Source organism: Marmota monax, unplaced genomic scaffold (assembly GCF_021218885.2).
Source record: "Marmota monax isolate L192 unplaced genomic scaffold, Marmota_monax_Labrador192_F-V1.1 WCK01_AAM20220418_F8-fsc00053, whole genome shotgun sequence".
Classification (NCBI taxonomy): domain Eukaryota; kingdom Metazoa; phylum Chordata; class Mammalia; order Rodentia; family Sciuridae; genus Marmota; species Marmota monax.
This window is the reverse complement of record NW_026693153.1, coordinates 8873984-8888728: the sequence shown is the minus strand read 5'-3', so window position 1 is coordinate 8888728 and position 14745 is coordinate 8873984. Positions and strand designations below refer to the sequence as shown.

The 14745-nt window shown below is 38.5% G+C and overlaps 1 protein-coding gene across 1 annotated transcript; it reads right to left on the bottom strand.

Moving 5' to 3' along the window:
• Nucleotides 1–430: 430 nt before the first annotated feature.
• On the bottom strand, nucleotides 431–13154 carry Cpox (coproporphyrinogen oxidase). Its single transcript, XM_046455389.2, has 8 exons — nucleotides 13046–13154; nucleotides 12015–12829; nucleotides 9786–9929; nucleotides 9403–9513; nucleotides 8165–8306; nucleotides 6269–6487; nucleotides 2319–2423; nucleotides 431–1702 (listed from the first exon to the last, which is right to left on the bottom strand). Exons 2-8 carry the CDS (start codon nucleotides 12529–12531, stop codon nucleotides 1615–1617), a joined length of 1326 nt encoding a protein of 441 aa, XP_046311345.1. The 5' UTR covers nucleotides 12532–12829; nucleotides 13046–13154; the 3' UTR covers nucleotides 431–1614.
• Between the last annotated feature and the right edge of the window lie 1591 nt (nucleotides 13155–14745).

The following is a 14745-nucleotide window of genomic DNA, read 5'->3' as shown; positions in this document are numbered from 1 at the left end:
CACAGTCAATTCCCTGTCTCCAGCCTTTGTCAATACGGATCTGCTTTCTGTCATTAACATTATCACTTTCCTAAGTATTCATGTGATGTTATCATACAGTAAGTGCCCTTGTGCCTGGCTTCTTTCTTGTGGCACAGTGCTTTTGATGTTCATACAGATTGCTGCATTTAATGATAGCTACTCCTGTCATCACTGAGCAGTGTTTAATGTTTGTACGGGTCACAAATTATCCATTCACCTGCTGATGACCATTTGAGTTGTCTCTAATTTTGGCGATGATGAAAAAAAAACTGTTATGAAAATTGAATACAAAATTTATATTTCTCTTGGATAAACACCAAGGAATGAGGACTATGGTTTTAAAACCAAGAAATATTTGTTTTCCTATATCAACTATTCCAACAAAATAAAGAACACAGATATTTCAAAATTAATCTTATGTCACAATAAAATTTATTAGTGAGTCCACTGTAAGACAATTGAAGAGTCTGTACATTTTCTAGTCCTAAAAGAGCCACACACAATCACATACATTCGACATTTCAGAATAATGCTTAATAGTATGTATGAGACACTGTTCCTTACAAACTTCAATATATTATTAATCAAATAATACATTCATATTACTATAGTTTGTGATTTTTTTTCTTAACAGCAAAAATAAGAGTTGTAGAATATCCAATTTGAAAAACAGGACAATTTCAGTCAGACCATTTTATAAAGAAATACATGTACAAAATACCTACATGTCAACATCAGTTATATTTGCTTTACAGAAGGAAAATATTCTTCATTTCATTTTCCAAATGAAAAACATTTTCTAAATTCACATGCTAGGATTGATCTGAAACACATAGAAATGTCTGGAATAGAAAAATTTTAAGTATCAGAATCCAGGGATATTGTGTTTGCATTCAGAAATGCAGAGAAGCCTAACATTAACAAATTACGATTCCACAAAAGTCAAAGTTACGACTTAGATGCCCCTTACTTAAATAACAGTAATATCACTAGGAGTTAAAAACTATTGATAACCACTGAATTGTAATACATGCAGACACTGAGAAAATTTCAAGTGCTTTTAAATACCTGTCATTATAAAAATGAATATTGTGCAATATTGTGGTCTCTAGAAAAAGATGCATGACAAAGTAAAACTTTAACCTTCAAAGTTTGATTCCAAAGTTACCAAGAAGTCTCAACTTCACTGAATTAATAAACGTAAAACACATCCCATGACTGACTTCTGTGGTAGAACCTAAAACTTTAATGAAATATATGTAACAAAAATAAAATGAGGAGTTTCCTGGTATGTTATTATACTATTTGTATTCCCTCATCTTAATACTTAGAAACTCCATTTAAATTTTGTAAACTAGACACATAAAATTATTCTAAAAGTATAAATGAGTATTATGTGGATCAATTGACCAACCATCTGCAATGACCTGACAGCATCCAAAATATTTCACCACCTGACAAGATCAGGCCCAGACTGGAGAAGACTGGGGCCAAAGGCACAGGGAGCTCAGGACCACACAGTGGTTAACAGTGCCAGCTGGTGGAGGGGGCACACAACTGTGTCCTCCGAACCCCAGCACATTTCCGCTTGCATCAATGTACCCAGTCCCGCGGATGGCGCAGAACTTCCAGAATTTCAGCTTCTTTGGAATTCTCCGAAGGTGAATGCATGTACTCCCATCTAAACATGATCAAAGCAGAAGCAAAAAAATTTTGAAAGTAATAATAAGTAACATACAACTCTTAAAATAAGTTTAAAAAAAAGAAAGAAAAAAATAATAAAGAATAAAAACAACAAAAAAGTGTTGCTTCTCTTCTTTATTGTGCTTGATAATGCCTTGCCACCCACTATCTTTAAAAAAATATCTACAGCTAAAGAAATAGTTTTTTTTTTAATTCTTGAGTATATTTGGGCTAATATTAATATCTCAGAGCCTACATGCACTTTCATGTAAACCAAGGTTTCATAAACTGTAGCACCTCAGATGATCCGTGGGCAGATGTTAGCTTAATTCTTACACAAAACTCTTCCCAGAGGGGGTGGGAAATCAAACAGGAAGGGATAGACAAACTTATCCCCTCAAATACCTCTTACTTCTCTTTCACCTTTCTCCATAAAGCTCTGTCATTCATTCTATAAAATCCAATATGATCTGCCTTAACTATCTAACCATGATTTTCTTATAAAATCAGCAAAGTCAAAACCAGTGAAGTCTTAGGTAAGATACTGTCAGCATTGACTTTCATATTTTAGGAGGGTTAGTCCATTGGGGTAGACATGTGAGTTATCTGCTTACCGGGCAGTTAGAGGTAAAGACATCAAGATGCTTTCAATCCTGGATCCTGGAGTGAAGAGGCCAAACTTTGTGCCCCGATCATACAGCAGATTAAATTCTACATACCTGAGATGAACACATCAAACTACATTAAGAGCCTGCTGAATGATATCTTTCTATTAAGCCTGTAACAAATACTTCAAGTGTGTGTGTGTGTGTGTGTGTCTCGGGGCGGCGGGGGGTGGGGGTGGGGTTCTCTCTCTGTCAGCTGGAACTGGCACACAGAATACCAGCCTACAGCCCAAGAAGCTTTCCCCATCTGGCCAGCATAAATAAAAGGGCATTCTACCCCATGAACAATAGGATACACATTCTGCCCCAACACAGAGCAGTTACAAAAAAAGAAGGTTATGTTTCCCATAAATAAACAGAATGAATACAAAGCTGGGAACTTTAAGGCACAACAATTAAGGAAAAAAATGGCATCCCTTCTTAGGATAATATAGCTCCTTCTGGTCCTCCCTATGGGCTGATGATTTCATTTCACTGCCTAGAACTCATAAGTACTACTAAGACAGTGTAGAACTTTTGTAACTGAAGACCAAGTACAGCTACAAGTAATATTAATAATGATTATAATATTCTAGATGTTCCTCTTTCTTTTTTATTTTATTTTTAAGATATATTTTTTAAATTTATAACAGCGAATGCATTACAATTCTTATATGACATATATAGAGCACAATTTTTCGAATTGGGGTAATTAATGATGGTCGAATGTGATAATCATTATTATCCAAAGTACATGTCTGAAGACACGAATTGGTGTGAATATACTATGTACACAACCAGAGATATTTCTCTTTCTTAAAAACTAGACACATAAAATTATTCTATAAGTATAACCACTGAATTGTTATATATTTTCTTAAAGTGGGTAATAATATTTTTAAGTACTGGTATAATTCATTCTTCCGGCAGATTAACAACAACCATAATATAAAGTAGTGTTTTGAGTCTTAGTGCTGTTTTTTTTTTTTTTTTTTTAAGAAAAATATCATGGGCATCAACTAAAACTTGGTTCAGTATATTAACTTGTCCAAGGATTCCATTAACTGTCATAGACACAGATATGGATTCCAACTAACTTAAAAATATTTATCCACCTTTAACATCATGGGATGTCAAAAAGTTTCTTCTCCCCAATTTCAAAAGGATAATTTTTACAACCCAAGGAAGTCAGAGTGATCCATAAATGTGAAAATTTAAATAGTCCCTCTTTCAGATCATTTTTCAAATACTTCAGAAACTACTCTGCTGGTCTTAAATTCCCTTAGATATTCTCAGTTATCCTACTGGTTATTATCTTTAAGCCCATTCATAGCAAAATATTCTTTAGAATCCACAGTAATTCATTTTTAAAATGGTATCATTTTGTGTGAAAACTTGTAAAAAAAAAAAACTGTAAAAATTTAAATAATTTTATCCATGCATCCTTTTCTAGTTCTCTCTACGTATCACTGATTTACCTTTACATACTAATGATTATTTTATACCCCCTTATTTCTATTTCAAAAGATAATTTAAGTAAATCTTCTTTTTTCTTAAGATCATGGAAAAGAGGGCTGGGATGTGGCTCAAGCGGTAACGCGCTCGCCTGGCATGCGCGGGGTGCTGGGTTCGATCCTCAGCACCACATAAAAATAAAATAAAGATGTTGTGTCCACCGAAAAACTAAAAAATAAATATTAAAAAAAAATTCTCTCTCTCTCTCTCTCTTAAAAAAAAAAAAAAAAAAAGATCATGGAAAAGAATTTAATCTCTCAGCTACCTTTTTACTCAATGTACATTCTAAAAACATGATCCCTAATGGACCACTGATTCCCTAGGATATATTGATGTACTTGAAGAACTATATCAAAGGTCCTTATAAGAGGTGCCCCAAATGTATTCTCTATGTGATATATGTATTCCTTTGTTTGAGTGAATAACACCCCTTCTTCACATAAGCCTCCATGACTTCCAACAGGTTTCACTTAAGATCTGACCTTGATCCTTTCCATATATTTATCCTCTCTGAGGTGCCTATAAATTATGAGATTTAATCAACCTTTTTGATTTAAATAAATGCCTATGTTTTACCCTGCTTCCCTTTACCAAAACAAAAATAAGGTGAAAGTCTTTAGTGAGAAAAAAATGACTATGAGACAAAAGTTCAAAGTCAGAGGAAATAATAGCAGCAACTAAGGGCAAGAGACTAGAAGAGGGGGCCAAAGGAGAGACTCAAGTCAAAAAGAAACCAGAATGACCACTGAAAAGGAAACTCATACTTGGACAAATGGGGCAGAGGAGTAGTAATCTGTAAAGGAGACAGTGCATTATGAAATATGAGAGACTGAAGACAGCACAAGCATCTATAAGTCTCTCCTATGAGGAAAGAGCTATTCTCTTGCCATCTTAGGGCCCAGAGATAAGGGTAGTAGAAGGAGACTGTCTTGAAGAACACTCACAGGACACACTGTAGAAAAGAATCTATTAGTGCTAACCTAATACTCCACACTTCTAACGCAAAAAACACCAGACATGCAATGATACACATACAATGGAATTTTCAGAATGACCTGCCATCATTCAATGTAAAAAAGAAAAAATAAATAAGAACAAAAACCTATTCCTATTTTAAAACTATTCCTCTAAGCAGTTTTAAAAGCTTCATCTGATTACTCCTCACAAAATTTGCCAGCTCTGCAAATGAAATCTTGTATAAAACTAAGATACTTTAGTTTCCACAAAGTTTTAAATTATTCTCTTAGATATGTCTTCCCCATTAAATGACCCTCTATTCAGCAGGTCCATGTTATGTCCCTCTGTGGTCATTATAGTGCCTGACCATAGGAAGCCCACAATAAATGTCAAGTGAAAGAAGGAAAGAGTGTCAAAGGTATATTTGAGAAATTTGGCAGGGTGGGAGGTGGGGTGTCTGTGATGTCCCCAAACAGATGCATGGTTTAAGAAATTTCTAAAAGGAAAAGTTTAATAAACTTTCATATTTCCAAGTTGATAAAGCTTTACCTTCTTAGTTATCAAAGCTTCATGTGCCTGAGACAATTAACATAAATTAGAAAATCTATGTCATGAACTAGTGGTATAGATACATTTAAGAGGATAATGAGAAACTGATGGGGGCTGGCAGGATGGATATTTGGAACTGACCCATTTGGCCACCCAACCAAGCTTTTCAAGCTCAATGCACTCAGCAGGATGAATAAAGTGACTACCATGGCTTACCATTATATAAACCTGCTTCAACTTCCTCTCTTTCTTGTACTAGAAAGATGAGTTTTAGAGTAAGATGATTCAGTGCCACATCTGATATCTTATATGTACCAGCTGTGTCATCTTGGGCAAAGACAAGAAACTTTCCTTTCTATATTTTGTCGTCTGTAAAATATTACACCTATTACACAGATCTGTTGAGAAAACTGGATGAAAAATACCTAAGGTATACCTAGGTGTTGCCCACATCAGTGTGCAAGGCTCCAAAATTACTAATTACTAAGTTCTCATTAAGTGCAAGTAATTTCTGCAATTATTTATATTAAAATAACTTTTAAGATGAATGAAAAGTATGATTGCAAATTTTAAAAATCAGCAAAGCAACGCCCACATCTTGAAATAAGACTGGAGGACATTGCCAGAAGTCTAACAGAAATTAGCTAAATTTTGTTTAGCAAATACTGCATACCTACTATACGACTCTAATGTATAGATGAATTAAATAAACTTTATTTATTTTTAGAATACTATTTTACAGTATCTTCAGTCTCATTTGTAACATTTATCTGGTTATGAAATAAAATCAGACTGCATATTAACATCTGCCAAAGACAACACTACACCCTATCCATTGTAATTAAGGCTTCACCATTTCTTCCAGCTGTACAGAGACAATTTATTCTGCTGTCACTTACCGTCCTCTTCTAAGTTGCTGCCACAGCTTCTCCTGGGGGGTGAATGAATCATCACAGTGCTTTTTCACAAGGGGGATATAAGAAGGAACCACAGCCTGGGCACAGCTCTGCACAAAACGAAACACCTCCTCCTTGGATGGAGAGTCAAGATCATCAAAAAAGATACCACCAATGCCCCTGCGCTCTCCACGGTGTGCTATAAAAAAATAATCATCACACCTGAAAAACACAGCAGGATCAAATCAGGGATCAAAGGAGAAAAAAGACATACATGAAAATCCATGTGAGCCTCTTATTTCAGAGCCCTATCCTCAATTAAGGCCAGCACAGTGTCCTTATTTTCTAACCATGAAAATGAAACTAGGACTTTAGAAAGATACTCTTATCTATAATCAGGCAACCGAACCATGTCTGACGAATACGGAACTCCAAGGACTTTAGTAAAAAGAGCAGCAGAGTTCAACATGAATCCTGTCCTTGAAACAAGTGCTGCTTTTACAGGAAGCAGGAGGGCGGATATCTTCCAACAATGATGCCAACCAGCGTATAACCCTGAACTCTAGAGTCAAAGGAAGGAACTGTAAAAAATCTCAATGATCTCTTTCAGCCATAAGATCTGATGACTTTATAGCATGCACAACTGAGAGGGATGACTTCTATATCTGCCCAAACAAGCTTCCTAAGTCATCTCCTAAATGCTAAGCTTGCAGAATAGTTTACAACTTGCAAATAGTTCTGATGATCTGTGTATAATAATGGTCCCTCAACAGAATAAGCTGTTTCAACAAACGAAAGCTGTTTAAAAGATCACTTTTTATAGCCCCAAAAGATCAAACTCAAAAGAAAACAAAAGCAAAAACTGGAACTGATGCACTGGTATAATCAACTCAGTACCTCAGCAGTGTGCTTTCCTTTATATGAATAATAGTTCTTTTCAAAAGTATATCCTGAGCAAGGGTGTGAAATCAGCTTTTAACCCAAATCACCTCAAAATTTCTCTTTATAAGATTATAAAACAAAGAGGTTTACTAAACACACTAAAAATTTCTTGTTAACTAGCCTGGATCCCAGATTTTTTTTTTTGTTTTTTTTTTTTTGTGGTGCTGGGGATTGAACCCAGGGCCTTGTGCATGGAAGGGAAGCTCTCTAGCAACTGAGCTAGATCCCCAGCCCCTGGATATTTTACTAACTAATACTACTTAAAAGTCATCTCAGTAGAAGAAATAAAAAATCATGACAGTACCCCACCAATACTCCTGGAAGGATGTCGAGTTGTGGGAAAGAGTAAAAACAAAATGAAAACCTGTATCTTTTCATTTACATGCATCCATAGCTTATAGTTTTCATTGGCAATGTTAAATCAAGAAGAGAATATTCCAAAGTTTTATCTTTTGTTAAAAAATATTTTAAAGCTGAATGTCTGACTTCTGAATAAGTGATAATTTTCCACAATTAATAGCTATAAAAACAAAACAAAAAGACAAAATCCCCTCTTAGTTTTCTTTTTAAGAATGGCAATTAGCTCTAAACAGAATTGGGTTCTTTATTCTTATTCTAAACAATTTATGCTAAGATTCTATTTGATTATGTAACAAATATTCTGAGTCTCTTCACATCTGTAAGGTTTATATTCTATCTTTCTAAATCATTTGAGATCAAAAAGAGATGCTGCTACACAATATGTATTACAGACATTCAAATATAAATTGCTAAGTAAATAATTTATTTAAAACACTTAAAATTGGGATTCCACTTATTTTAGTAAGCAAAATATGAAAATAGTTATATCTTCATAACTGAAGAAGGTGTTTAGTGATATATAACAGCTGCCTTCAGGACTCACCAAAGGAATGAGACATACTTTTAGGGTCATAAAAGTGCAATATCTGTACCTACCATTTTTTAAATTTAGGGTAGAGATCTGGACCATGCTGGTCACAAGCCTCCTTTAGAGTTCTGTGAAAATGAACAGCATCCTCTTGGTTCAAGTATGTTGGAGTGAGGTCACATCCACCACCAAACCACCACTGCTTGGTACCTACCAGATCAAGACACTGGGTTCAATGTGGACTCTGAGATTCCACACATTACTGACTGCATTAGCAAACTCAATTCATCAGCTTAATTTATTAACCATAATATAGTGATAAGCAAAACCCATCTTACAGCCGGGAGCTGTGGTGCACATTGGTAATCCTAGGGGCTCAGGAGCCTGAGGCAGGAGAATTGTGAGTTCAAAATCAACCTCAGCAAAAGCAAAGTGCTTTTGTAAAAGCTCCCCAGGAGATTCTGAAGCTCCCCCTATTAAAAACCACTGTCACCCCTTCCCTTCACCCAGAAATGGACAAAATACTTGCTAAGGTAGCAATTTACCATTTGAGTATAATTGTTTGATGAACTTACTTTGATCTATTGATTATCAATACAAGTTACCAATTGTTTTTTTGTTTCTTTGGTGCTGGAGATTGAATAGGGTCTTGGTATATTCTAAGCACACTCTATACCACTGAGCTATACTCCCAGTCAGTAAATAAGTTTTAAACATTAAAAGACTGAACCAAATTGAATAGCTTCAATATGAAAAATTAAGGCAGTAACTTTAAATGCCATCACCTGTAGACACATGAGCAAGAGTGGGCATGGCATTGCACAGATGCTCCAACAAGCTGTAACAGATGGCTGGAATTACATGCACATGAGGCCTGATCAAATGTATCCTATTTTAAACCAACTGATAATGTCATGGTGACGAGCAAAGCTATGCATGGAGAAATATTTTCTCCAAAAGCAAATTCTCAATTTCAACTTAACTTCATATATGAAGTTTTCCTTCAGCTATAATGAACTTATATTTGTAAAGAATCCTGTGTGCACTTCAAAGTTTGAGTTTGTTAAATCATTTTTTGTGTGCTGGAGGAAATATGGGGAGGTCAGAGTCAATCAATACCATTTTCACTTTCCATATCTAATGCATAATCCACTGTATCTGCTGAGGAATATGCTTTCATATACTTCCTGGAAATCTAGTTAAGGTTGTACTTATTCTTCCTTGCTTTAGATGTGATGCTTTATTATCTGTTTTTAAAATATATATTTTGTGCAATAATACTTTTCACAGTTCCTGATTCACTTACCATCAGCTTCTTCTACTTCAAAGTATCTGTAGTTGAAATGGATAGTGGGAGCATGAGGATTCTTAGGGTGAATAACAGAGCTCACGCCCATAGCACAAAATGGCAATTTACCTGGAAAGTAAAATATGTATTGAGCTGCATTCAATCATCTGGCCTGATACAAATGAACTCTAATTTGATTTCTAAATCAATTTTCAAATGCTGCTTTTCAATTTTTTTTCGAAAATTTAATTTTCACAAAGTAACTGTGAACATGCTTATCAAGCATATGCCCCCACAGAGCTTTTTCCAAAAACACTATTTATTTTATAAATAAAACTTATGTGGTGGAGGTGGGGGGGTGTTGCAAAACTATGAAACACTGTTAAGATGATCTGATTTACCATCTTTAGTCTTCAAAACTTTTCCTCTGCTTCTCATTTGCTTTGCCGCTTCCTCGGAAAGATTCCCATGAACGACAGAAATGCTCACCCCAGCCTTCTCAAAAACCCGCCCATCTTGAAGTACACAGCTGATGCCGCCACCGCCTGTTTAGAGAAATGGAAAATGAGGAGAGTATAGAAGTCTGCAAACCTGAGACCTTGCATGTAGGTGGTGAGATGAGTAGTTATTTTCCTCCTCTACTTTCCAAATATTCTATAATGGTATATCTATAATTTTTATCTACAATAAAATTAAATAACTAATTTAGCTTTATGGCATAAGCTGTTGATAATGGTCAAATACTGAATCTCCTCATATCTTTAAAGTAAATATTTCCTCTACATTCTTATGACATCACCTAAAATAAATCACTAGAATATTCTCCCTTCAAATACTGCCCTTCAAAATGGAACTCTTATGATATATGAGGGAAAGCTAAAGTTAAAAAATAATAATGGGTATACTTGAATGATGTTCTATTATTATTGAATCTAAAAGCTCTATATTGTTTCAATGTTTTTTTCCTCATTTTACCATGTGTCTTTTGTGTTTACAGATGATTAAAAAACAATAGATAACAGTAGACTTAAGGGATTCAGAACCTTAAATTGAGTAAGACACACATTAATATTCAGGCATAAGATCCATACTATTAGTTTTGTATTTTGTTTTTGTTTTCTCAAGAGACCGAGGTCACCATAAGGGCACTGTTTCATGAAGATTCATGTTTGGCTGGTTTTAGTTTTAAGAACTTCAGGGCTGAGACAAAAGATGACATATATAACCCCTGTTCATTCTAAATGAGAAAAATAAAGTCTAGAGAGGCAAAAAAAAAAGTGTGTTGAAGGTGACACTAGGCATGGTGGCATAGACCTGTAATCCCAGCAACTTGGGAGGCTGAGGCACGAGGATCACAAGCTCAAGGGCAGTTTCAGCAAATTAGTAGGCCCTAAGCAACTTAGTGAGACCCTGTCTCAAAATTAAAAAAAATAATAAAAAGAATTGGGGATGTGGCTCAGTGGTAAAGGCAATCTGGGTTCAATCCCCATTACGAAAAAATAAACAAAAGCAAGATCACACAGCTGGCCATAGACCAAAACCATTTGTCCAAGTCTTGTTCCTTTTTCAGGCAACATTCTAAACATTTGACATATTTCAACACTTGACATCATTTCATTTAAATTTCATAATATGCATACTTAGATTAGGGAAACATATATAATATACATACCTAGGGAAACAGGTACAAAAGAGTTAAGTAACTTCCCAAGGTGACATAACTAGTCTAATACTTGAGGCTGAGTCCTGGTTCAGTGGCCTTCACTTAAAAACATTACAAGATGGAAAACACTAAGTAACCTGACAGAACCTCACTTAATGTGGTTGTCGCAGTATCACAGCTCAAATATAGTGGTAAATAGTTGCTGTTGTATTCCCCCATTTATGAGCAAGATGTGGGGTTTCACTGTATAGGCAACAACAATGGTCGCTATTATATGACTCCATAAGAACTGGGTTTTGATACTTAAGCATGTTGGCATTAAATAGAAATATTTTTCTAGCAGGAAATCTGATAGGTGCATTTGGCAGAGCCACTGACAAACCAAATATTCCTTGTGGAAAAGAAAAAAGAAGCCTGGGGTTGTGGCTCAGTGGTAGAGTGCTCACCTAGCATGCACGAGGCACTGGGTTCGATCCTCAGCACTATATAAATGTAAAATAAAGATATTGTGTCAACCTAAAATTTAAGAATAAATATTAAAAAAAGAGGGTGAATTCTCGACAAAAGAGACCCTCAGATAGAGGAGTTTGACAAGCATTTTGCATGAAGGAGTCAAGTTCCTCTATCTCTAAATGACGAAGGACAAAAGCACCTGGAGAAAGCGATGAAATTCGGGGAAAACCGATCTTCAGTAACTTTGGTCATCCAAACTTGTTGTATGTAAATATCCCTTAAGATTTCCTTGAAAAATGTCATTATGGAATTGAGAACATTTTGAAATACCCAGTACTAAACTGACAACAGATCCGGGTCCACACCTGCAAGCAGAAGGTTGATGGCTCTCTCAAGTGGCCCCTCTGGGGCATTCCCTATACCACCATCCCAATCCTGAGGCAGGGTCTTTCAGCAACCTGGAGTCCCGCCTTTTTTCCAAGCCCCGCCTCCCTCTAGGGTCCGAACACCTCACCTTCCTTCCTCTCCCATCGGTCCACAGAGAAGCTAGCGACCCCATCTACCTGTGCCAGAGCCTGGCACACCTGGGCCTGCGTCTCCAGGATCAGCAGCTCCATTTTGGTCTTCATGTCGCCTGGCCTCTTCCGCAACTCGTCTAAGTCAGTCACAGGCGAGGCCATAAAGCAGCTGCAGCGTCGGGCCAGGTCATCCTCCTGTGGCCTCTCCGGCGAGGGACTCCGCGCCCCGGAGCTCTTGGGCACCATCTCCGCCCGTTGCACATGCCCGAAGGCGGCGGTGGCCAGCCCTGCCAACCCTGCTAGCGCTGCGGCCAGACCGGTCCCAGGCCAAGGGCCACCTCTAGCCGAGGGGCCATGCGCAAGTCCACGGCTGTGCATCGTGCCAGCCGTGCCAGGGGGCTGGCAGATGCGTCCGGTTGCGCAGCGCTGGGACCAAGCACGCAGCTCTCCGCAGCCGCCTCGCGCCGCGCGCCAGCAGGGGCCTGCGCTCAGCCTGCCTAGGTACCAGGCCATGCTCCCGTGCTGTCGCACTAGGCAGTGCCCACGTCCTGGAGACTGGCCTCTTAGCTGGACGAGTTCCTGAACCGGCGGCCAGCACTAATGGTCAGAACCTGTAGCGGAGAAGCTCTACTGCCGGTTTGGGCCTCGGGTGGTGGACGCGGAGCAGGGAACGCTGGGAGCTGTAGTTCAGCTCATATCGCCACCTGCAGTGAGCGCCGGTGCTCGCTGGGGACCCGGAGATAAAGATCCTCCGCGCCTTGAAAGGCTGGTTGAAAGGGAAAAGACTTCAGCATGGGGAGGTGCAAGAGAGCTGTGGAAGCAAACAGACAGATAAGAGAGGCTTTCTTGTCACGTACAACCCTGGGTGTGCTGTCAGCCACAGCGAGAAGGCAAAATAGAGATAGGAGACAACCAACAGGGAAGGAAATATGGCAGAAACACACCCTCACCTCCACCCTGACCGTCCTGCCTTACATATTCCAAAAAAAAAAAAAAAAAAAAAAGTTTTGAAGAATATAGATCCTACCTCCAGAACTATGGAATGTTTGCAAAAGTGCCCGGGTCCCAGTCCTCCAGCGTCCCTAGAACGTGTGGGGGCGGTGAGGGCGGGGCCTGAGGAACTCCTTGCCTAAGGAGTGGGAAGTTAAAAAAGTAGTTGAAAGCCCTGGGGCCTAGGGAACTCCTTGCTTAAGGAGTGGGAAGTCGAAAAAGTAGTTGGAAGCCCTTAAGAGAATCCCAGGGAAAGATTTTTCTGTACTCAAGTCCATATCACAGATCTGTACATAAAATCTTGCTTGGCCTTGCTTCTCCAATGTCCACGTAATAATTTTAGAAATAGGAAAAAACAACGTGGATGTTTTACTTAACCAGCATGAAACTCCTGACCTGGTAGGTTTGCCTGATTAAGAAATACCAGGCCTGGCCTGTAATACAGTGGGTCCGAAGGCCAAGGCAGCAAGATTGCAAGTTCAAGGCCAGCTTCATCAATTTAGTGAGAGCTTGTCTCAAAATAAAAATTAAAATTTTAAAAGTGTGGGGGAGGCACTGGAGATGTAACTTAGTGGTAAAGCGCCTCTGGGTTGGATCCCCAGTACCAAAGGAAAAGAAAGTCACACCAGGACTGTCATTCCAGCGACTCAGGAAGCTGATGCAGAAGGATCAGAGCTTTCAGTCAGCTGGGACAACTTAATGATACCATCTCAGAATTGAGAAAGACGGGAGGGTGAGGGGGGGTGTAGCTCAGTGATAGAGCACCCTTGGGTTAAATTCCCAGTAACCATAATAAATAAATAAATAATCTTAAAATAATTATCCAACCATTATAGGGTGCTGCCAATATTTTTAACATTCAGTACTTCCAACAACTCCTATAAATTAGGCAGAACAAACATCCGCACTTTAATCCATACCCCCCTGTCTCCCTTCTCCTTGCCTCACACACTAGTAAAAAAATGGAGCTTACATATTGAAATGCAGGAGTTTTGTCCCATAACTATAACCCAGTACTGTGAAGCCTAGACACAAAGGTGTAAGAAAAATTGTCAACATTTTCAACACTTGTTTTAAGAACTAATTGGTCCCTTAAGTATCTGCCGCGTCCGGCCAAGGGAGCCGAGTCCGGCGAGGGACGGCGAGGTTAAAAGACACACAGGACACCAAGGTTCTTCATCCAGGAGTCAATAATAATCTTTATTGCTAACACGCCTTTTTTTATACCCCAAGCAGCAGAAGTGGAAAACTACCCAAAAGCAGGAGGGAGGGGGGAGAAATTTAGTTTCAACATCTATTATTGTCAGGTACCGAAACCTCCCTTAACAATAAGTCCATCAGACCAGAAAAGGTCAAGGCATTCCCGTGGGATACATATGTCTCAGACGGACAAGCAGGAACAGAAAAACCGCAAGTTCTCCATGGCCTTGTGAGCTGGCCACACTGGCATGCAGAACAAACTAGTGGAGGTAGGGCTCCAGGGGCCAGGGTGGACCTGCTGCCAACAAGTCCCCCTCTTTTGTTTTTTGCATGCCAGTGGGAATCAAGTAGCCCCTGTCTTAGGTCGTTCACAGCCCTTGCAATGCTTACCCGTCTCTGGGAAGGCCCCGATTCCCTGGCTTAGGTCGCACAGCAAGCGTGAAAGTTGCCCGTCACTGGGTACTACAAGATCAGCTCAAGGTGTTATGACCTATCAAGACATTATTGCGGTGAACACTTAACCGTCTCCACCTACGG